Here is a 24665-nt window from a genome sequence, read left to right as displayed (position 1 = left end):
GTTTGAAGAGTTAACATATGCTGCTTCAGAGAAATTGTTGTAGATGTAGATGTTTTAGCATCCCAAGGGCAGTGCCTGCATTTTATGGATAGAACTGTAGCTTTTATGTCACTGAATATTCCTCTAAGGAGCTTAGCATAGGACCTGGCACAAAGAATTATCCACAGTGATCAGCATGTTATGCTTGATTAGAATGGATTTAAATAATGTCAAATGTCACTGAGATGTTTGTCTGGAACTTTACCTGTTCCGTTTCTGGCATAGGGTCTAGAAGAGACAAAGGGAAGAGAGAGCAGCTTCCCCTAACACCCTCTGGCACACACGCACACACACATACATGCACGCACGAACGCGTACACACACACACTCACTCACTCACTCACTGCACGGTCACTAGCCCTAATGCTAGGAAATAGTCCATTGGCTATTTCTGATTTGTTAGGTCCACTGATTTGTTAGGTGATGTAGATCGGAGAAATATGGTTCACTATAATGTGTATCCTTCTCTCTCTCCTTTTGAAAGGACCAGTGTTTGAAGATTTTATACTGGGTCTTTATTCTTTCCCTGTAGCTGCAGCTAAAGTATCTATTCTTCTGAGAGTTTGTGGGTTGAGGATTGAAAAAAAAATCTTTCTTGCATGAACTAGACCCTCATCAAAATTCACTGCAACTGAGATTCATTTCCATTTCCAGTCCCATTGCTACCCACAACCAACTGAGCGTGATGGATGAGCTGGATAACAATTTGAAGGCGAAAACTATCTAACCATCCATCTACCTTGTTTCCTGATTTGAGTGCCGTCACCCTATTAATGGAGCACATCCTTCAGTCTTGGCTCCCTTCACCTCTAAATAATGTGGGAAGTAAGCAAAAGTCCTCAACTCGGTTTCTACGACAAACACTGTGTTCATAGAAATAGATCGCAGAGACTTGGGACCTTACCAGTCTAAACTTAGTGTTCAGTTTACACCAGGGTTTTCATGCTCAGATAACCTCTCTACATTCCCTGTGCATCTAGATGAGAAGGTATTTTTAATATTTGAAGACACTGTTTATTACTGATTTATCTGGAGCCTATTTTATTGCTGTTGTTCTTGCTTTAATCTCTTTTTCTGCCTTAAGGTCTTTGTAAACTGTACCACTGACATACATTCACAGCACCTTTTTTCTTTTTAAGGAAGTCTCTTGATGTAACTCTGGCTGTCCCGGACTGTGATTTTTGTCAAACCCTGGACTTCCTCTGTATTGCTGGGAAGACCTCCAACTCATCCATCTCCAGCTTTAGCTTCCCAAGTTCATTGATTAAAGGTCTGGACCACCATGCATGGGCCTGTGTCTGTTTTAACATACAACAAACCAGGCTTGTCCAATTTGGGCTCCTGAGCGCCACCCACCTCTCATCATTCTATGAATCGCACTTTGTGAGAGCACCACCGTTAGCACAGAGGGCGAGAAAAGATAAGTAGCACTCCTCCCAGCTTTCCAGCTCTGACAACTGCCTCTCCTAACCCAGGCTGAAGACCTCTAAAGGGATCAGTAAGTGTTGTCTGACATTTAGGAGAACTCTCAGAAGGCACCTTGTGGCACTACCAAGAGAAGAGCTCATTGTTCTTTAAGTTCTCTGGGATTGTGGTTTGAAGGCTAGTTTTCTTTGCTTTATGTTTAAAAACCACCTATGAGTGAGTACATGTGATAATTGCCTTTCTGTGTCTGGGTTACCTCTCTCAAAACAATGTTTTCTAGCTCCATCCATTTTCCTGTGAAATTTAAGATGTCTTTATTTTTTTCTGCTGTGTAGTGCAACATTGTGTAAATGTACCACATTTTCCTTATCCATTCTTCATCAAGAGGCATTTAGGTTGTTTCCAGGTTCTGGCTATGACAAACAAAGCTGCTATGAACATAGTTGAGCACATGTCCTTGTGGCATGATTGAGAGTCCTTTGGATATATACCCAAAAGTGGTATTACTGAGTCTTGAGGAAGGTTGTTTCCTAATTTTCTGAGAAAACACCACACTGACATCCAAAGGGTTTTAACAGCTTGCATTCCCACCAGCAATGCAGAAGTGTTCCCCTTACCCTACAACCTTTCCAGCACAAGTTGTCATCAATGTTTTTGATCTTGGCCATTCTTACAGGTGTAAGATGGAATCTCAGAGTTGTTTTGATTTGCATTTCTCTGATGACTAAGGATGTTGAACATTTCCTTAAGTGTCTTTCAGCCATTTTTGATTCCTTTGTTGAGAGTTCTCTTTTAGGTCTGTACTCCACTTTTTTATTGGATTATGTGATCTTTTGGTGTCCAATTTCTTGAGTTCTTTGTATATTTTGGAGATCAAACCTCTCTCTGATGTGAGGTTGATGAAGATCTTTTCCCATTCTGTAGGCTGCCATTTTGTCTTGTTGACCACGTTCTTTGCTTTACAGAAGCTTCTCAGTTTCAGGAGGTCCCATTTATTAATTGTTTCTCTCAGTGTTTGTGTTACTGGGGTTATATTTAGGAAGTGGTCTCCTGTGCCAATGCGTTCAAGTGTATTTCCCACTTTCTCTTCTATGAGGCTGGCTTTATGTTGAGGTTTTTGATCTATTTGGACTTGAGTTGTGTGCGTGGTGATAGACATGGGTCTATTTTCATTCTTCTACATGTTGATATCCAGTTATGCCAGCACCACTTGTTAAATATGCTTTCCTTTTTCCATTTGATATTTTTTGCTTCTTTGTCAAAAATTGGGTGTTCAAAGATATGTAGATTGGTATCTGGGTTGCATTTGTCCTCTTGTCTGTTCTTATGCCAGTACCAGGCTGTTTTCAGTGCTGTAGCTCTGTAGTAGAGTTTGAAGTCAGGGATTGTGATGCCTCCAGAAGTTCTTTTATTGTACAGGATTGTTTTGGCTATCCTGTTTTTTGCTTTTCCATATGAAGTTGAGTGCCATTCTTTCGAGGTCTGTGAAGAATATTTCTGGGATTTTGATGGGCATTGCATTGAATCTGTAGATTGCTTTTGGGAAGATTGGTAGAAGAGTGCCTCTTCTAACAGGCGCTCTGCTCTAGCATTTGGCTCGCTTATCTGGAACTCGTCAGCCTGCAGAGCGCTTCCTGTCTCACCTCTGGCTTACACAAAGCAAGCAAGTGACTGCATGGCTGGGACCTCAGGTGGTCGGGAAAGAAACTTCCTCCTCTAAGCACTGTAGCCCTCACTGAAATAGTGTGTTACTAAGCTAAACACCACTGAGACCTACAATATACCACTTGTTTGTAGAATGCCTTCTCCGCCGTGGGTATTCTTGGAGGGATGGTAAAGAGAAAGTTCTTTCCCACCATTATCAAAAACAAAATACTCCCTAAAGGTTTTGGCACCACACTTCCCACTCATTGTTCAGTACAGCACAATTCAAGCTGATCAGACACAGTCTCCTACAACTGAGTCTAAACTAGTAATGCGGGAATACAAGAAATCTCCGTTTATACTTCCAAAACTGACGCTCTCATGAGAAGTTCCGTTGCCAGGATACTGTCCCCAGGAAATTATAAAGCTTATTGCTTTGTACACCTGTATCTTATTTTCTGCCTTGCTCTGTAACCTTTCCACAAATGAATTTAGTTGCCAAAATGTTTTCAGCAAGGTCCCTTTGCTTGATTAACTGGAGGGGACAACATGGTGAGTTCAAAGACATCCTCTTTTCGGTTGCTGGCAACCCCAGAGCTCCGCCAGAATCATTGTCCTGGTGGCACTGACAGTATAGCAAGACCATGCAGACAAGGAGGGCCCCTTTGTGAAGGGCACACATTAATGGAAAGCGTGTGCTTGCTCAGCCTTAAGCACCTTCAGTGTGAAGAGTTTCATATTGTTTTCCAGAGACTTGTGCATCCTTATTTTTTAAACATGCAAGGAATACTTTATCTAGGATTATTACAGTGTGGCTATCAGCATTATTGTAGCATTATTGAGAGATCTTGAACTCAACTCCATCAAAACATCTGAAGGAGTTTTAAGTGCTGAGACAAACTAAAGAAAACTCACTGGAGGAAGCTGAGGGAAAAGGTATCCATTTTATTCACAGTTCTGTTTTTGCATCAAGAAATGTACTTGCAGTTGGGCTCACTGTGTCTCACAAAGACTAAGAGATAGAAACACTAGATTTCTTGATGATTCATTTCAAAAGGATGGCCCCTATCTTTAAAAAATGCATTCCTGTCAGGGTATGGTGACTCACACCTGCAATCCCAGTGTCTGGGAGGCTGAGACAAGAGGACCAAGAATTCCAGGCCAGCATAGTTTCAAAGTTAGACAATTTTTCAAAACAGAAAAAAAAAAAGCAAGAGTGAACTGGGGCAGAAGGCTCTATGGAGAAAGGACATGCCATACTAGTTTGGGGCCACAGTGCAGAACCCTCAAAGCCACAGGCAGGTGTGGCAGCACTTACGAGATAGACAGAGGTTACCGGGGACCAACTGGCTAGCTAGACCTAACACACAGACGAACACATAAATACATACATAAGCACCACAGGCAGATGTAGGGGAGATAGAACAAGGGCCAGACAGCTCAGCCTGTGAGAGAGCATTTGCCCAGCATGCGCAGAGCCCGAGGTGCCCTCCCAGAACTGCAAAAGCAAACAACACAGCTTCTCGAGGCTGGGAGAGGATTTACATTTTAATGACACCGAGAAAGAAATCATGATTCCAAAGATTCTATAAAAAGAAAAGGACGGTTTAGGATTTCTTATCAGGAAAAAGCCTATCTGTTGCCCTCCACACATACACTCAGGCTGAAGGGACTTTTAAAGTCATCTTGATCAATTATCTTTGATCAAATCTAGCAAATGATGAACAGTTTTCATATGTATTAATTTATATACTCTATTTGTTGCAAATTGACTCACACACAGAAACTTTAAAGATTATGAGATTAGAGTAACTGTTTAATTTTACAGCTGACCTAACTATCCTGCCTAATTATAGATTGGTTTACCAATATCAAAGTTCATCTGGAAATTTAAATTGCTCACGCATTTATTGATTTAAGCAGAAATTGCCTCTGTAGAAAAGATCATAGTTTATGATTTTGTTTAAGAATAGCTAAAAGGTTACTGATAGGACCTCCAGTTTTCTAAAGAAAATTTCTATAGACACATTGAAAAGACAAGATTTCCCATAATTCTGTGTGTGATGAGAACGACTCGGCTGCATTTAAGGGGGCAGGCCACTGAGAGTTTAACCGTGCTCCAGTGAATAGATAGAAAACACGAACTGGACCTTTTTTTACTGTTTTCAGGGTAGGGAGGGGAGATGTCACCAGGGTGGAGGGGCAGACATGAAAAGACTGAGCAATGCATGTTATCAGGGCGTGTGATGCTGAAATTCCCAAATAATCAGTCAAATAATAAAGATGTCCCATAATTCCAGCTAAGAGGAGGCAGAAAGATCCTATCCATTGACCAAATCTGGCAGAAATTGGTGAAAACAATTATCGTTCTCACCCTGCGCCCACTCATTTAAACATAACAGCTAAGGAAGGATGACATGCCATCTGTTCCTATCTCAGTGACTGTCACAGATTCTCAACCCTTGAGTCTTTGGGGAAAAAAATCCAGTTGGGTTCCCTCTTGGGAAACATTACTTTCTGCGGTAGTGAGGGCACTGTTTCTCCTCCTTCATTCACAATTTCGCTCCCTTCTGTCATGCACGTCCTGCTATACACATGAAAAATATAAAGTATCAATGAAGCGCTGGGCATTCCAAGTGTGAGCTCATACTGCTTCCCTCGGTTTACCTAATCATTCGAGGTATACCTGGACCTTTCCCTATTGTTCTAGACTCTTTGTGTCCCCTAAATGCTTAAAAGTAATGGCCAAGTCTATCAATTAATCATAGACTTGAACTATTGACAATATAATTAGAATCCTTACCTTCCCTGGCCCTTTTGCTCTTTGCTACCTTCCTATATCCCTAGATGTAAGGAAAATGAGCCATCACGGATGGTCACAGTCACCTTTTGGATTTCGGAAGAAGAACTGTAAAGACTGAGTCCTAGTCAAGAACCTCTTGAGCCTTGGTATTTGATACCGCTCTGTTTTTGGCAACATACCCACAGGCACAGAAGATAATGGGAATCCAGCTTGCATGCCCTGCAGCTTTAATGGGCTTTAAAGTTTGTTGGCCAGAACTGAATAATGAGTATTTTTCTGAAGTATTGTAAATGGACACTTGCCTTCCTCAAGTTGCCCACCCTCTGGTCCCAGGCTAAGTAGCCCTGGCATCATCTTCTTCCCATGAGCCACGAGTCTTCCACCACACCCATGCATTAATCATTCTTTGTTGTAGTATGTGTGCCTGACCTCCCTAGTCAAACATCCACTAGAGAGAGGAGACTGTTTCGGGTGTCTAACTTTCGCTCCAAGTCAAGGGAATAGTTAAGTGTTGATTGCTGATTTAAAGCATTATAAAAATTCTGAGGCTTCCTTTCCGGAATCTCTTGGATCCATCTTCCACAAAAGAAGTATCAACCATTTGATGGCTCAGGAAGGGTAAATCAGTATGTAATATACGGGCATTTATCTGTGTTGTCCCTGTGATTTTAAATTGTTATCTAATTTGCAGCTAGATTATTATTACTATTATTACTAATTAGCAGGAGGAGTCATGGCAAGAATCATGAACTCTTACATCAGATAATGTTCCTGTTTGTCACAGAACGTCAAGGCATTAGGGGCAAGCTGTGAACTCATCGTCCCAGTGGCAGCAAACAATTCAGGATCCTATTACTTGTTGACAATAAATACAACTGCGGACATTATGCAGCCAAAAGAGCCCCTCAAATCAAATCTTTGGCAGAATGTATTGGTGGTTTTATTGCTGGTACTGGTGGTAGTGTTTTAGATTTCTGAATTGCAACCAAATCTTGTCCTTAATTCTGTTTTGGGGTAGCAGTAAATTAATGCTATAATTTCAAAGACATATAACATGTAGGACACTTTGGCAATCATTTCTATGTTTGTCCTTTCACATACACACACACACAAACACACACACACACACACACACATGCAACCCATCTGAAACAAATACAAAAGCTCTCATCCTGTTTAGCCATAGAACACAAAGCCATGGGACTTCACTTTCTTTGCTGATTTTGTCATCAGATGGTCCTTCTTTGTCCCAGACCCTTCCACACTGCTTCTTCTGACCCACCCTTCAATTCTTTTGGTTGTTGTTGTTTTGCTTTTTTATTTTTTGTTTTTACATCTCTAATACAGTTTTACCTCCCCCTCCTAATCCAATCCTCCTCCTCTGTTTCTTTTAGAGAGCCAACAGCTTCAGCTAGTTCCTGTTCTGTTCTGTTCACCAGGACCCTGCTTGCTACCCCCTGGGGGACTATCTTGGCTGAGATAGAATCCCTGCGTGTGTGAATAGATGATTCACCATTTCCACAGAACAAGTTTAAGTAAAAGGTTTCAATCAAAAAGAAGTCTTGAATTCTGGAGGTATTTTAATTTTATTTTTTTTATTGTGACGGGCAAACAAGGCAGGAATATTTTTTTCAGAAGCTCTGACCTTGGGGCTTTCCTACCTACTTCTTCTGTGGGTATCTAGCCAGCTAGGAATCCTGACACTTAGGTCACCTGGAGTTGTTTGCCTCAGGACAGAGCAATAAAGACCTTGGCCTTGTTTGTTTGGTTTAGGACATACAATTTTTTTGAAACAAAATCCCCAATGTTATAGACATTTCTCCCTTAATGTATCATACATGGGCTTCAATATCCTCTTCAAAAATGAAGAAAAAACTCACTGGTGTTGGAGAGGTCGCTCAGCAGATAAGAGCAGCATTTACGGCTCTTGCAAAGGAGCCAGGTTCGATACCAGACACCCACAAGGTGGCTAACATTCACCTGTAATTCCAATGCCAATGAATTGGAAGCCATTGGAAGCCCTTTGGTCTCTAAAGGCTCCTGTCTGCATGTGACACACATCCATTCATATAGGCACAGACTCATAAAAGCAAATAAATAAATTTTAAAAGGACTGTCTTTTCTTCATTGTCTTCTATCTAGTACAAAGCCTTTAATTAAAAAGTTTTGTTCAATAAAAAAATAACACTAAAGAACAGAATTATTCCAAGATTGATATTTACTGAACACAATTTCATTCTGCCTATCCCAAAACAATCTTAGAATACAAGGTAGGGACAGATTTGCTTCACAAATTGAAAATTTCCCCCAGTCCAGGGCCGGGAGCCAGGTGAACATCTCTGCTAGCATTTCTTGAAAATGATCTTTGTTTCTGAATGGAATTTGCTTTGATTTCTGCAGTCAATGCTCTTCTTATAGAAGTGGGTGCAGCTTCACAATCCAAGGAAGAGAAAGTATAGGGACCATCATCAAAGTTACCTGCATGAAAACGGAGAATGCTTAAGGCAGGTGCAGAAAGGATTTTACACAAGGAAGACAAGTATGAAAACATCATAGAATGGTGCCACAAATAAGTAGAAAAGAAGCGAAGGTTGTGAAAAACATCCTGCTAACATAAGCATGGGGGAGATAAGCTCATTCTGACAGCACTGGCAAGACAACAGGTATCTAAGCACTTTCTACATTGTGAATACATCTCTAAGCAGTCCACAAAGTGAAGAACAAAACCTGACCCTGACCTAAAACATTTTCCAAATACACCATGCAGTTTCCAAATAAGTCATAGGTCTAGAAAATAGAATGAGTTTTTGGACCCAGTATAAGAAAGTCTAGAAGTGAGAGAGCGAGTTCGTCCATTAGCACTGCAAAGGTGACAGCTTGACCACCGTCAGGCTATCGAGATGATCTGCTTATGTGTGAAGCTGAAGCTTAGTTGGGTCTTTAAGGCAAGCAAGCACAAGCCATTGCATCATGGTCCATGTAAAACAGGATACATTTATCCCAGCATTGGCCTAAGGACCTTGGGTGTTTTGGGTTTTTTTTCAGGTTTTTGAGATGGCGCCCCATTGTGCAGCCCAGGCTAGTCTCAAATCTGGAAAACCTTCCTATGAGCTGAATTATAGGCATGTACATCCAGTTTCTAACTTACAGTTTTCAAACATTCTTGATCATTTTTACTTTCTTTTTATTATTTTTCTTTATTTCAAGAAGATTTCCCATTTTTAGTTTGTATACTCATCCTTTCCCTGCAGTTTCCCTCCTAATGTGCCATCCTCAGGTCAACATCTGTCTCTACCTAGAAGTATAGGTGTCTGTGGTAGTAACTCAAGGAGAATCAATGGTAGGAGGCAGTGGCTATTAGAGCTACAAGACCTGAGTTCTGGCTCAGTCTCTCACCAATGCTCTTAGTGACTGTCCGTAGCCATTAGCTTTCCTTTGGGTAAAATGAGAAATTTGATCTAGACTATACCTAGAGTATTTTTTTCCTGGTTTCAATAGTCTATGATAATTATTTTTAAGAGCCTTTGAGGGGCTAGAAAGGTGGCTCAGTGGTTAAGAGCACTGGCTGCTCTTCCAGAGGACCCAGGTTCAATTCCCAGCACCCATATGACAGCTCCCAATTGTCTACAACTCCAGTTCCAGGGGATCTGACACCCTCACACAGATACATGTGCAGGCAAAGCACCAATGCACATAAAATAAAGATAAATAATTTAAAAAGAGCTTTTGAAGTCCTTAAGCTTTGTCTCCTCCCTTCCCCATTAGTCTAACAACCCATCAATCTATATATACTTTTTCTTAGCTAAGAATGAGTACAAATATATCAATAGAATGTAGATATGTTCTATAGACATAGAATATAGATATTGAATATAGATATATACATAATGAGCACCATATATCTATATAAAAGTACATATATATATATTTGATTTCGTGCTTACCTGGTTATAGCATGGATGGTGTTCATTTACATTAATTATATTATGTATCATATCACATACATTATTATAGAATATAGCATCATGTTATATTGTACATAAATTATGTGTTGTTTTGAGGAAGAGGCAATATCCAAGATTTAACATTTAGTCTCATCTTATTGGAACACAAATGCAAACAACAGTGCCTTATTCTTTACCATTTGGGAAGTTTATTTCTGAAGGAGTGCTGGGCACAGCTCCTATAGATTTGAAAATGGAATTGGTTGTTGTTGACTTGAGCGATGGTGTCAATAATTTGGACTCATGGGTTTTCTTCAGTTTCTTCTGTTTATACCTAATATTTATCCCAAACCTGTTGCTCCCATCTGAAATGACACCAGAAAAAAGTTAAATGCAAAATTTATCAAATTCTATATTTAAAACGGGTGAGACTGTGGTATAGAACTTATACTGCCTTCAATAATACCATTAAAATATGAAGTCAAAAATTATCAAGTCCAGTGTTCAATATTTGTTCATTCTGGGAGTTGGCTTTTCTAAGAAGTTGCGAGAAGTGAATTTGTTCTGCAGTGTGTGCTACATGAAAACCCATTGCGCTCACCAAGGATGTCTGCTCTCCCTAGACCATAAGGACTTGCAGGTCACTGGTACACCCAGGGGAAAGATCCCTGGGCACTACCTGTAGACCCCTAGAGCATGAGTGTTGCCTCCCTAAAGGAAGCAGACTGGGCTTTGAATAGAGACTGAGACAAGCTGCCAAAAATTAAAGAGACAATCATTTGATAACAGAACACAAGTCTGCCTGCACTGAAGATGTCCTCAGGGAAAGTGCCAGTGTTAAGAAGAAACATTAGAGGCCACTACATCTCCCACTTGGCAGAGAGCCCCATCAGAAGACCCACCCAGGAAGCTCACTTGGGAGGCGTCTTAGAAATGCCAACACATTCACCCCCACTGTCGCCAGTCCTGGCTTCCCACATCCATTCGACCTACTCTTAGCTGCTGGCCTGAAGGCCCTATGACCCAGCTCCTGAAACACACGAAGTACTCAGTCAGTCTTCTCCTAACTGAATCATGGGTGAGATGACAAACAGAAATGACAAGCAATCCAAGGAATCTGGGTCCACAAAAGAGCTCTCTACCAGGTTAAAACATGGTTCAAGTCACACTTGTCCCTTGACTTTCTTCATCTTAGCATGAAAGCACAAATCATTTCCATAACATGGAAACAGTCTCTATTTTGGTAGTCTTGTAGTGAGAATTCGTTCAGAGACAAATGAATATGATCAGTTCTATAAACTATGTACAATTTAAAATCTTACCCAAGGGAACGGACGTCTTACCGGAAAAGTTGCCCAGCCGAAGCCATCGGCAGCGGAGGTGTGTGTGCCATTGCTCCCGCACACTCTCCTTCATCACACAGTAAAACACAAAAATGAGGAACCCTAAGCCAGGAGAAGAAGATCAGACTTTTCGGCTTGCATCATTCCCCTGACTCAGGCCTGTTCTTGGCGCCATCACTGCTGCTTCCAGTGAACCCCAGATGTCTTTCTAACATCTTTATGGCCTCCCCAAAGACAGCAACAGCACAAAATCAGTATTAAGACTTCATATCCAGTACCATTCCCCCTAGGCTTCCATCTCCCCTAAAGCATGGGACATAAGGGCTACGAGAATACCCAGACTCAGAGAGAGCGCTCAACCATCCTCATCTTCACATCCTTGGCACACAGCATTCTTTCACATATTAATGACAAGTGGCACAAGTCATGATGTGTCACGCTGTTAAGCTATAAATGATATACCCCCTGCACCCACCCATTCTTCAAGAGATCAATCATTGTATCTTGACAATCTTGGTATTCCCCTGCAAATGTCTACATAGTGAGGCCCAGTTATGTGACTGAATCTTCTAGGAAGCAGACATTCCAGCCCTGGACAAGGCCTTGGATGACTACAGGACCAGAATACATCTTGACTCCAAATTCGTGACAGTCTCTGAGCTGAAAGCATATAGTTCATATAGTTAAGTGGTGTCTGGATTCCTGACCCTCAGATATTGTGTGAAATTAGAAATGTATGTAGTGTTAAAGCTGCTAAATTTGGGGTGTAGGTTGTTACACACCCATAAATATCTGATGTGCGTGACCATTGGCAAAGCTGAAGCTTGTGCAAAGCAGATCCAGCTCTGACTTTGCCCAGCAAATGAGAGGGTAGTGCCGGAGATATCAATCGGTAATGTGAGATATTTTTCATTTCCATCTTGTAAAATAGCTCCTGGGGAAATGAAAGTAGGACTTAAGATGATCCTGACTGAAAATTCCCTGGAGGCCTAATTGGATTTCCTCAAGATGGAGGTTAAATTGGCAGGAGTAATTCCTGTCAATACTCTGACTTTTATTTATGGTCCATGTTCAAAATCATTATCCACAAAGCCCTTGGAGATACCTCAACCTGAAAAGCGCCCTTCTCTCTTCTGAGCTGCCGTAATAGTTTGCCACTACTTAGCCGCAGAATTCTCTGCATATTAGCCATCTTATCTTCCAGCTGCCAAGTCTTTGAAGGTCTGACTTCTGTCTCCTTTCATCTTCGCATCACCTTTCCCTTTGCCTCCAGCCCTATGTGTGGCAACTCAACAAACAGTCGTTGACTTGAACTTCTGGACATTGGACACATAAATTCTCATTGTCATCTATAGCCTCAGCAATATAACAATATACTTGTTTGGATCTCAAAATATATATATTTGGCACAAGTGTTATTTGGAAATATTCGTGCACTATAAAGGGTTCAACTTGCCTCTCCACATTGGCAAATTGTCCTGCTGGTAAATTACTCCTGGCACTCATTGCAAACCGAGCACAAGTCAAAAGGGTAAATAACTTCAAAACTTATATCACCTACTACCTTAGTGGAAGTAAATGCTTTTGCTAAGTACTGGAGATTGAACGTAGGTCCTTATACATGCTCAAAAAGTGCTGTAACCACTGAAATATGTGTCCCCAGCCCTCTTTTTTAAAAAACTTTTTATTTTGAAGCAAGGTCTCAGTAATCCCACGGGTGGCCTTAAGTACCTTACTCTGTAGCCCACGAAAGGCCTTGAACTTGCAATTCTTCTGCCTCAATCTCCAAAATAGTTGTGATTACAGATCTGTGCCCTGAGGTCAGGCAAAAAGCATCTTGGATTGAGGCGAGTGATAAATCTGCTGAAATTGCCCCGAGCTTGACCATAGCTCCCACCAGTTATGTTCAGAGGAAGGGCTTTGTTTTCAAAGGATGCTAACAAATAGAAGTACTCAAAAGTAGGGCCAGTTGGTATGGTGATGGCCATGAGAAAAGGTTGGGATGCTGTGTCTGGATAAGGAATCCTTGGAGTCAATAATCCAGGGTGTGGAGAAGTGAAAGCATCCGTCACAGATCTGAGGGCACTATCATAAAGAAGACAAATCATGCCTGCCTGCTCTGTATGATTGCCAGGTCGCAACTAAAAGGGATGGGAAGAGCCTCCACGATAGCCATGTACTAACAGGTCAACAGCCAGTGTTTACTAAGCACTGGTACCATGGCAGACATTGTGTTGTTATCCTCATGTTTATAGTGAGAGGCTTTGAACTCCATGATGCTTAGTAAGCTTTGCCTAGGTCACAGAGCTGGCCTTGAGCTAGCCACCTCGGCACTGAGCAGCGGCCCCCCGACTATAGACCCCAAGATCTTAAAAACCATGGCACTCATCCCATGAAGAAAACTGGGATAAGAATCAGAGAGGATCAGGAGCTAAATGCTTGGCTTCATGGAATGGTGAGCTTTCAGTCCCTGGGAAGCAGCAGGAAGAGTCAAGTGATTTTCTGTCACTTGATGGAGAGTTGGATTGGCAAGATCCTCGTTCCCACGTCCCAGCCCTGAGACTTCCTGATTCCAGGTGGGAGGCAACAATCTGGAGGCATGTCTCACTAATTCTCCCAAGGGCCGTAGCACTATGGAGAAACAAACAATTGCAGGGATGAAATTCAGTAGCGTTGACTCTTTCTGGGCGACAGTCACCTGGAAGGCAGTGCAGCAACCTGAGGAGACCAAGCCTCAGCCTCGGAGCAGGGAGCTCCATCTGCAGCATGGACAAGAGACAACAGTGACATTGAGCGCCCATTGCCGCTCTGTTCTCCCGCATGTGGCCCTGTGAGTTCTTTTACTTAAAGGTTATTCTGTGCATTCCAATGAGCTGCCTGCCAGCTCTTCCTCTTCTGGCAGCTTTCCTTTCGCTTTCCCACAACACATTGATCTGCTTATTCACTATAAGATAGGCAGGAGGGAAAATGCCAGGTTGTTTGCTTGTTTGTTCTGGTTTTTGCCACCATCATTTCTCGGTGTGTGCCTTCTCCTGCACAAAGGGCTCATCATAAGCTTAATTTTTCTCTCACCTGACCACAGGGCATCCACCTTTCCGTCACGGTTGCAAATTAACCATTTGGAATTCAAATTGCTAGTTTGTTCAAATGATCCATCACAGCGTGTGTGTGTGTGTGTGTGTGTGTGTGTGTGAGAGAGAGAGAGAGAGAGAGAGAGAGAGAGAGAGAGAGAGAGAGAGAGAGAGAGAGAGAGACTTGACTTTGAAACTCAAGGTTCTAACAACACCCTTGTGCTACAATGGCACAAACTCTCTTGTAGGCATGACTAGGAGCACTTGAGTGACAGAGAGTGTGGCTGACAGACAAACAGCATGCCTTTGTTTCAATTGATCCTACAAGACGTTTGCTTTCATCTTCAAGAGAACACGTAATTCAATTCTACATACCGTTTTCCCCCTCTGCCAAGTGATGGGGCACTGGCTGTTTCCCAAAAACCTCCTTGCTTTTCAAGGTTTAACCAGCTTTATAGTTTTCCTTCAACCGCACCTTCAAAACTCGGGACAAATTTCTCCTCACGTTAGTTAGCCAGGGAGCATCCTGGAGTGAGCACGAAGAAGGGAACCAGCACAGGATGCTAATCCACGTCTACGGGCACTCCCTACCAAGGTTAGCTAGTTCTTGTGACATGTGAGAATATCAAATCAGAGCACCTCAGTCTGAGGCGGGTGGCTTCTTCCAGTGTAGAGTCATTACATCAGTTATAATCAAGTATGAGCAGCCACAAAAGGCACTGAGAAAGAGTACATCATGAGTCCCCAAGACGTTTGTTTCCACTGCCAGTTGCAATCAAAAGACGCATAAGGGGGGGGGGAGATGACTGAGCAGGTAAGAGCACTGACTGCGCAGGCTTGAGGGTCTGTTTTCAAATCCGTAGCACTCATGTTGAAAGCTAGAATTGCACATACACCTGTAACCTCAGTGCTATTCAGGGTGAAAGCAGAGGGATTGCTGGAGCTGGCTGGTTGACAGCCTAGCTCCAGGCTTCAAGGGAGTAAGGAATGAGGGCAAGAACAGGTCAGCCTGGACGTGTACCCGTAAACCCCCGCGTTCACATATCACACACACGTGCTCTCTCTCTCTCTCTCTCTCTCTCTCTCTCTCTCTCTCTCTCTCTCTCTCTCACACACACACACACACACACACACACACACACACGAGAGGGAGAGAGAGAGAGAAAAGAAAAGCAGCAGGTTTCGTGATTTTACATATTCCACCCAGAACTTTGGCCCTAGACTCTACATGTAACTTTCATTTCTGGATGACTCTGCAACTTTCTAGCCTGGTGGTTTATTAAGACATATGATGCAGTTGGAGCCTATAAAGCTACAAGTTTAATGCCCCTGCATCTAGTAATTGGTATATTCAACTAGACCACACACTTCAAAATTTAAACACAAGCGCGAATCCTTACGTCAACAGTGTGTTGATACGGCGAGTACTGTAAGAAACCTTGCCAATCAGTGTTCAATGCAGACATTACCAACTAGAAAGAATTGTGCTAGTTCGTTTGTAACGCTCCCTCCAGCCTTGAGTAAGAGAGAGAGAGCTGCCTATTCACTCAGTGAAGGCTGATATCTAAGTAGTGTTTCTAGAGACCACTTGTTGACCCACTGGGAGGAGGGAGCGCCTGAAGTGTATTGTTTTTTCCTCCTTTAAATTTTGATAGGTGGGAATGTGTTCCAAAGCAACAAAACTTTCTAGCTAGCCACAGAAAGGCCCCGCAAGCAGGAGTTACCTTGCAAAGTATTACAGATGGCAAAAAGATACATGAAAAAGATCCTCACAGGCCCCCAGGCAAAAAAGGCAAAGCCCCAGGTGAGGCCAAGTAGGAACGTCAGGCTGATTGTGCCTCTGAGGTCATTCAGGATCATCTTCTTCCGGGTCTTCTGGCTTTGGGATTTCACTGAAGTCAATTGAACGAGAACGGTGCAGAACATGGAGAGATTCATGAGAAATATGAGGCAAAAATAAGCCACCACAGAGATGTAAAAGATGCGGTCATCTTTAATCCAACAGCTGTACAGGACAAGGAAGAGTAGACATTGTGAGGCATATAAACAGAAACTCCTGCTTTTGGGGCACGCTAAGATCACCTGGCCGGTTTCAGTGGATCGTGGGACATCCAGACTGAGACAGATGAAGCAAGACAATGGCATCCACTCATGTCTCCCAGAGGCGGAGCTGGACTTAAACCTTATTCCCCCGATCCCCGCTTCGAGTACCTTCCAAAACAAGCTAGAATCCTACAGGGCACACGTACAGAAACTTCAGTAAATTTCCCTGAGAAATTATTCTCTTCTTCAACAAGAGAAAAAATTATGTATTTTTCCCCCAACGGAACTCTCCTCCCCACCCTGCACACACCTTAAACCAGAGCTTTTATTTGCCAGATGAATCCTGCTTTGCATCATAAATATTATAATAAAAGGACATGAGCAAGCAAGAACATTCCGAGTGCTATATCAAATAATGATGAGATGATCAGAGTTAATGAAGATGCAACAAAAGAAGACAGCCCTCTTTGCACTGCTTTAAAGGATGACGGATTTGGGCCACAAAAGGCAGCCGTGACGACTGGATGGCCTATCGGTTCTATGGTCTCTGTTAAAGAAGAGATGAACAGTGGTTCCTGTGAGCAGATGCTTCAGTGAACAACAACTCTAACTAGGAGACGCACTGCTTCTGAGTCTTGAAGGCAGACAAGCTTGACTAAATCAACTGTGTGTCTAATTAACTGGAATCTCTTTCTGAATCCAGAAAATTTTCTTTGGGACATGCTATCCATCCTGGCACATGTCACATTGTGTGTGTGTGTGTGTGTGTGTGTGTGTGTGTGTGTGTATGTGTGTGTGTGTGTGTATGTGTGTGTGTGTGTGTGTGTGCGTGTTTGTATGGATGTGAATTAGGAGGGTGAGGGAAAAAAATCATTTAATTTCCCTAATACAGTCTCATACGTGGGATTCTCATTCTATCATCTACAGCCTCAAACAAAACTATAGAAAACCTTCAAAATGGGGCAGCACTATATTTCAGGATACAGAATCATCAGCAAGTGAAAACATCACTGTGCAAAAGACCATACATATAAAGTGTATGAGAGCTCACTCACACGAAAAGGGGATCCTGGGGCTGGAGAGATGGCTCAAGTTACAAGCACTTGTTGCTCTTGGAGAGGACCTGGGTTTGATTCCTAACACACACGGTGGCTAACCACCACCTAAAACTCAAATTCTAGGGAACCGGATATCGTTTCTGACTCCCTGGGCACTGGAGATGCACATGGCACACATACATGCATGCAGGCAGAACACTCACACACATAAAATAAATAGATCTAAAAGAATTGTTACAGTTTATCACATAGAATGGGAGAGGACATTAGCAGTCATCAGAGCCTAGGGAGAGGAGAAGGAAAGGCACCAGGCTCCAGCAGAAAGAAGGGATCTGTCCCCGTGTTCTACTGCACAGTGTAATGACTATAGTAAGCAATATTGTGATGTTTATTTCAGATTACTGAGATGAAAGGAGCTTGAATATTGGCACCCAAATAAAAAATAAATATTTGAGATAATTGATATGTTCATTATCTCGACTTGCCCATGATATAATATAAGTCTGTATTCAAATGTTTTGCTGTACTCCACAAATAAATACAATAACATGTCAAAAATAAAATAACTATCTGGATGTTGTGACTCAGGCTCGTAATATCAACAATTGAGGAGGCTGAGGATGCACGAGCATTACCTAGTTTGCAGTCAGCCTGGGCTACACATCCAGGACATCCTGGGCTATATAGCAAGACACGATCCAAAATATAAACAGTGATAATAAAATAACCTTAAAAAAATAAAACCAGCCAGCCAAAAACTGTGTGCAAGGAAATGGTCACATGTTCGAGTGTTGCTAACAAGAGTTACCTGGAAGGAGAAAAACTTTCTAGCTTTAGCTCTCAGCCTCTAGCCTTTTGTACACTTGGATTTTGTGCCCTGTGATGAATTACCTTTCCAAGTATAATCATTTACAAAACAAAACTCTCAGAGCCATCTGCCTCTTCCTAACAAATCACATAAGAAAAGGCTCTTTGGGGGTGGGGAGCGCAGAGTTGATTTTGTTCTCGTTTTGGTTTTGCTTTTGATCTTTGAAGAAGAATCGCTATGAGACAGATACTGGGGGCCTTTTAAGTCACGCAACCAGCAAAGGGGGAGGACAGGGCGGGAGACAAGAAAGGAAAGAGAAGAGAGGGAACTGAGGGAGAACTAGGAATTTAATTAGAAAGCATCTGCTGTGGAGGGCAATGTCATTTTGACCCTCTGCAACTGCCATCTCGGTATGAAAGACAGAGGAGGGTTAGGTACAGGGCCTCCTGCACTTGATCCCAGCACAGCTGGACAAGAAATCTATATAGTGGTCGTGATTTCGAGATGCTGTGGCAAAGGGAATGGATATAGAGAAATCAAATAAAAAGATGTGCAGTCCGAGGATTGTGTAGCTCCAAATAAGGCTCCAAAGAGATGGAGTGGACTAAAAAGCTGTTCTTCTGACTGTAGTTAAGAGATGGGCTTATATATCAATTTTTAAAACACAGAGAGAAAAACAACAGGCAAATAGAGAACAATAAATCTGGCTAGTTTACAATGGGAAGTTTTTCAGACTCCCTCTGGGAAAAGCTTTGTTGCTAAAAGACAGACCATGGTTTCTAATTCATCTCAGTATTTCCATAGACTATCCATTACATCTTTCCCATGGCCTGTGAGTTTTTCCAATCAAAAAGGCTGGCAGGTCTGTAGCATTTGCCACAGATCAAGCAACAGGTCAAGCACTTCATATAAGCAAGGTCATTGAAACTTGCACCTGCCACTGAGAGCAAATTATATTAGCTCCATTTCACAGAAGAAAGGCATGTAAAGGGCAAGGTGACTTGGCCACAATCGTACAGAAACCAAACACCTACCCATTCTCCGAGTGGGCATGACTGTGTTCTAGCAGAAAGGTTGACAAGGAGTTTTCCATGAAGACAGTGCTAAGACTATGTTCCTGGCCAGGAACATCCCACCATGCCTAGAACACTCACTGCCTGAAAGCAAGAGATGTTGGTACTTACAACAGAGTTGCTGGGTTTAGGGTTCCATACAGATCTGTTCTTATGCTGAGTATAATGGCCACCGTGATTGCTGGGATTCCTAGAGAGGGTGAGCAAGGCAAGAGAACCTGGTCAATCTAGGGGCAAGGAGCCTAACCAAACTGCAGTGAAGCTGACACATTAAGGCACCGTTTAAAGGGGCCACATCTGAACTCATCTAACATTGTTTGCAAGATGTTTGCGAATTCTTCCAAGACAAACCTTTCCAATCTGCTAAACTAAGCCGGACGCCCGTGGCTCCAATGCAACACTTGCTACTTATTAAAATGGCTCAGGCGCCGAAAGAAAAATCAGTTTGGCAATAGAAGCATCTAGTTCTTCGGAACACAGGTCCACACCAAGCGTTTCTCTTCAGATGATGGGCCACCAATTTTTTTCTGCTTTTTGATTCTACCCCTTTATTCCTACTATGTCTTTGTCTAGGTCACCTTGGAGGAAGGGGCACAGACCATGAGCTGCAGCCTTCATTGCTTTTTTGACAGGCAAGCCGTTTCCACACTCGTTACTAGTTTGACATTTTGACTAGATCGACCAGTTAACGGCCGCTCAATTCAGCCACACTATAATAAAGCAATCAGCTCAGTTAAAACGGTCAAACGTGATAGGAGTATGGGCACGGGCTATACAAATTCAATTTCATGTACAGTTGCAAAACTGAACTGATTTTTTTTATTTCTAAGCTTGCATTTCTCCTAATGGGAGCACATACACCCACACACCCTGTAGGGGGGTTGCAAAATACTCTGCAAAGCTATTCCGTTCCCTACAGTGGTAAGCATCTTGAAAAATCCTCCATTGCCCCAACTATGATAAACAGATATCAATCCCTTCCAACTCAGCTAGCCCACACCTGGCCCAGGGCCGACCCTCATGCACATAATTCTTTTTCATGGACGTGAAAGAAGAAAGGGGTCTATTGGTGGAAAGAAGAGGACCAGCAAGAGGAGAGCAGGAAAGACAGGCGGGGAGTACTAGAGGAAGAGAAGGGTGAAAAATAATAAAGTATAATGCGTATAGTATGAAAATACCATAATGAGGTCCGTTACTTGCTATGGTAGCTTAAAAATGTCCCCAGAAACTGTAAAACAGGCCTGAAAGGGGGCCTCATATTTAGGATCAAATTGTGTGGAAGTATTCAAGTTTGTATGTTCATATTTTTTTAAAAAAATCCCTACTGGGGCTGACAAGATGGCCCAGCAGGTTCGAGCACTTGCTTCTAAGCCTGAGCTTGGTCCTGAGGACACAATTGGTGGAAGGAAAGAACAAACTCCCTCAAGCTGTCTGTCGCCTGACCTCCATTTGTACACCACAGCACAATGCACCCACACATAATAAAAAGTCTTTTAAATATCCCTATTATTCGTTCTGTTGGGTGTTTGTTTGTTTGGGGTTTGGATTTATAAGGCAGTATCATGCTGGAGACTTGGCTGAACTAGAACTCAGTATGTAGTCTAGGGTGTCTTTGAATCTGGGAGGGCAGGCATGGGGCACTGCACTCGGTTGTTAGTTTTTTGTTTGTTTGTTCATTTTTGTTTATTCGAGACAGGGTTTCTCTGTTAGTTTTATAAAATGTGGAAAAATCTACTTTCTTGGACAGAAATTTAAAGACACCCACCTTCATAAGAGATTGCTTTGGCTTAGGAAGACGAGCTTTTACATCTACAGAGATCTTAGCATTTGTCTTTCTGTTGACTGTATAATGCTTCCAAACCCCCGCAGCAGCTTAGCAGTGGCCCTCATCCATGGCCTTGTGTGCATTCACGTGAGTCATGCCTGCAAGGCCTTGCATCTCGGCCTATCTCAGTTTTGACAGAATGTACTTTGGGGTCTTCACCAATGGGAGAAGCCAAGAGCCTTGGGGGTGATTTCTCTACTCTCCCTCTTTCCTCTGGGAATCTGTCACAAGACACTTTTTTATCGTCTCTTGTGTCTTCAGAGGTGTGGAGCTTTATACCCTGCACCCCACAAAATGGAGCAGTAGAGTAGAAAATCACATAGCTTCCCTTTAGAATTGGCCCCTCAGCCATGGAGAATCCTGCCACTGATACAACGTCATCTGTCCCCTTTCTCTTTGGTGTTACTCTTTTCCAAGCCTGGGGTGAGAAGTGGAAGTCGGCAATTTTAGCTACTCCCCTGTTTACTTTGTAAGTAACAAATGTATCAAAGTGTGGCTCTTTGTACCTTTCTCAAAAGTCACTCAGACCTTAGCCTTGGCTTGACCTTAGCTTGTGATTATGCTTGGCATTTTTTCGAGATTCTCCTGTCTCTGAATACAATCTTTAGCCTTTCCTGCCTGTCTCTGTATCTGAGGAAGTTGTATAAAAAAGAGATGCCTCAAGAGAAAAGAAACAAGCTGTAGGCACCATCACCATGTACGGAATGGAGTAAAGGATGGAGGGGAGACGGAGCGAGAATGACTGGATGAGGAGAAGGCTTGGCGAGAGAGGAGGATGCATCCATGCTGACTTCCATTCCTGGCTTCTCCTGAGGACAACGGTGGTCTTGACAGTCAAAAGAGGTGGTAAGGGTCTAATCATGGCTGTCTAGACACCATGCTACAAATTTGAAGTCTTTTTCCTGTCCCTTAAGCAATATGGCAAGATGGTCAGTATTAAAAGTTCAAACTTTGGAGAGAGGCCCCCTGATTCATATCTTGGGCATGTGTTTTAGCAAGTCCACCCCCCTCCCCTCATGTCTTAGTGAGAATAACAATGGAATGCATTCTATATAGATGCAGTGAAAACTCCATGGACACAAAAAGCTCTTAGAATATCAGCTGCCACCTATAGTGGAGAGCTGACCATTCGCTTTTACATCAATAAGTATTGTTGATACTTCTGTAAAGGGAAGGCTAAAACCTCACAAGGTTATTACTATGGATCCAGCCTTTAGTATTGCACTTGAATGGGTGTTCAATAACTGTTTGTGCACAAACTCTCTACTCTAAAGTTTTACAGTTGAATGTAAAGAGAACCACATAAACAGGAAGAGAGATGCCCATCCAAACTCCAGGGATGCAATCCTTGATTCCTGAATGACACTAGTAAGAGATGGGTCCGAAACAACATGGCAAGTGGTGCCTGCTGTGCTTTGAAGAGGTCCTCCAAAGTTCATTCGGTGGAAACTGGATCCCCATTGGCACATTACTGAGAAATGAAATCTTCAATAGTTGCTTAGGTGATAAAGGACCTGCCTTCAGAAATAGATTATTGCTTTATTGCAACAAATCAGTTCATGCTTTTTCAGCTTCAGGTTCCTCATAAAAAGATAAGTTTTGCTCCCTTCCCCTCATTCACAGCCATGTGATGCCTTCCACCATGTTGTTAGCACAGTAGAATAGCCTGCACCAGATACCTCCCTTCCTATGAAACTTAGGAATAATATCTCTTTGTAAATTACCCAGTCTCAGATTTTCTAAAGGAAGGAAGGAGGAGAAGGGAGGGAGGGAGGAAAGGGACGGGAAGAGAAAGGAAGGAAGAGAAAAAGAAAAATAGACTAAGATAGAGCTAATTTTTTTTAAAAAAAAAAAGACCGTATTTAAAAAGAGACATCAAGCCCAGCTGCAGAATACTCACCCCAACCAGCTAGACAAAGTTTCAGGATATAATTTGGAATGTATGTATTGAAGACTTTGACTAGAGCAAAGTACATGTGGACTGCCTCCAGCCCCATCCACGTCAAAGACACAAGCAGAAAGTAATGAAGTGCCAAGGCAGCTGTGATGCATAGTCCCACGCTCTGAAATGATGCCAGCCAGGAATTAACCAGGAACGCTAGGTTGAGCATCAGCAACGCTGTGCACAGGTTGATCAGGATTTTGGAAGGATAATCTTTTCGAAGTTTGCTGTAAAACAAGGAAACAAATGTTAGGTCAGGCAGGGTCTCCCTTCCAAATTAAGCACTGCCTCATCTTATCTAGGCAGCAAAAGAACAAGGGTTGTGCACCAGGAACTCACAAGTCCCGTCCCTCTCTGCGGAGCTCTCGGTAATAAATGGTTGTGCGATCCATGGGAGTTCTAGTGGCTTCATTTTCTTGTGAACACTTTCTACTGTTGATACTTGAAAATGTCATCCTTCTGGTGGGTGCCTGCCTGGGCATGTAACTGTGGTGTTTGGATTTTTTGTTGTTTGTTTGTTTGTTTGGTTGGTTGGTTGGTTAGTTTTTATCGTTAATAAAATTAAGTATTTTGCTTGTTTAATTTTTTTTGTTCTTGAGAATTGCCATGAAATATATCTACCTCCATTTCCCTCTCCTACTCCTTCCATATTCCCTCAACTCATCTCCCCCTCAATGTAAGGTCAGTTTTTAAAATAGTTATGGTTTTAATTAGCATGTCTGTGACAAGTAAAGATGCTGAGAAATTTATCATATGATCATATACTCACCAACCATTTGCATGCAAATCAGGGCTGTCTATGGGCAACCTTTGCTGTGATGTGTTCATTCAGTTCTTTTGATCACTTTTCAATTTTCTGTCTTGCTTTTTAAATTGCATTGTGTGCGTGCTCATACACGCGTGCACACACATGTACAACACACTGCTACTATCCAAATATCATCTCCCAATTTGTGGTTGTCCTTTCACTTTATTTTTTTTCCTCTGATGTAAGAGTTCTTGTTTCTAATGAAACTTTATTTCTCTTATGGTCCCTGTCCGTGAATCAGGGTAGAGAGATTGCACTCCCAATTACAAACCTTTCGCTTTTAAAGTACTCCAGGAAGTTATTTTGTTTTATTTTTATCTTGCCCACTTCATAATCTGATGATGTAAACCTCTTGCTGCTGTGTTCTATTCATGAATTTAACAAGGTTTTCAACGACAACTCATCCATTAGACTAAATTAAACTTACTCAGAGCTAAGTGCATCAACTTACTGGAAAGCTATATATGTCACCATTGCAATCCCCAGGAAAATGGACGAGATCCCACATCCTGTGTATGTTATAATCACTAATATCCGTTCGTTCACCGCATCCACCGTAGACCTGGACAAATCCTAGAATTGCAATATGGAATACTTTACATAGTTATCAGAACAAGCTTTGAGTACAACGCTTCTGGTGCTTACAATCAGGTGGCTCCCAGGACATACAGCCACTCTGTGAGAGCGTCTCTACAGTCAGGGGATGGGATTGGGCATGTGAGAAGACCAGCCACAGCTTGACCAGGCCTAGTACAGCTTACTGTATACAGAGCACGGAGAGCCATCAGCAACGCTGAAAGAACATTTGGTCCCTGTCATTAACATGTTCGCCACTTGAA

The 24665-nt window shown here is 42.4% G+C and overlaps 1 protein-coding gene across 1 annotated transcript in view; it reads right to left on the bottom strand.

Moving 5' to 3' along the window:
• Positions 1-8198: 8198 nt before the first annotated feature.
• Positions 8199-24665, bottom strand: part of Adgrg4 (adhesion G protein-coupled receptor G4) — a 90436-nt gene continuing 73969 nt past the window's right edge. Inside the window, exons 16-22 of the mRNA XM_075958281.1 lie at positions 24278-24399; positions 22977-23245; positions 19363-19441; positions 15994-16274; positions 11192-11300; positions 10053-10207; positions 8199-8389 (exon numbers count right to left, since the gene is read on the bottom strand). Of these exons, the coding sequence (XP_075814396.1) occupies positions 8199-8389; positions 10053-10207; positions 11192-11300; positions 15994-16274; positions 19363-19441; positions 22977-23245; positions 24278-24399 (1206 nt within the window). The remainder of the gene's footprint in view (positions 8390-10052; positions 10208-11191; positions 11301-15993; positions 16275-19362; positions 19442-22976; positions 23246-24277; positions 24400-24665) is intronic.

This window comes from Microtus pennsylvanicus, chromosome X, assembly GCF_037038515.1.
Source record: "Microtus pennsylvanicus isolate mMicPen1 chromosome X, mMicPen1.hap1, whole genome shotgun sequence".
NCBI classification, from domain to species: domain Eukaryota; kingdom Metazoa; phylum Chordata; class Mammalia; order Rodentia; family Cricetidae; genus Microtus; species Microtus pennsylvanicus.
The sequence above is the reverse complement of the archived record's forward strand: the minus strand, read 5'-3'. Positions and strand labels throughout refer to the sequence as shown.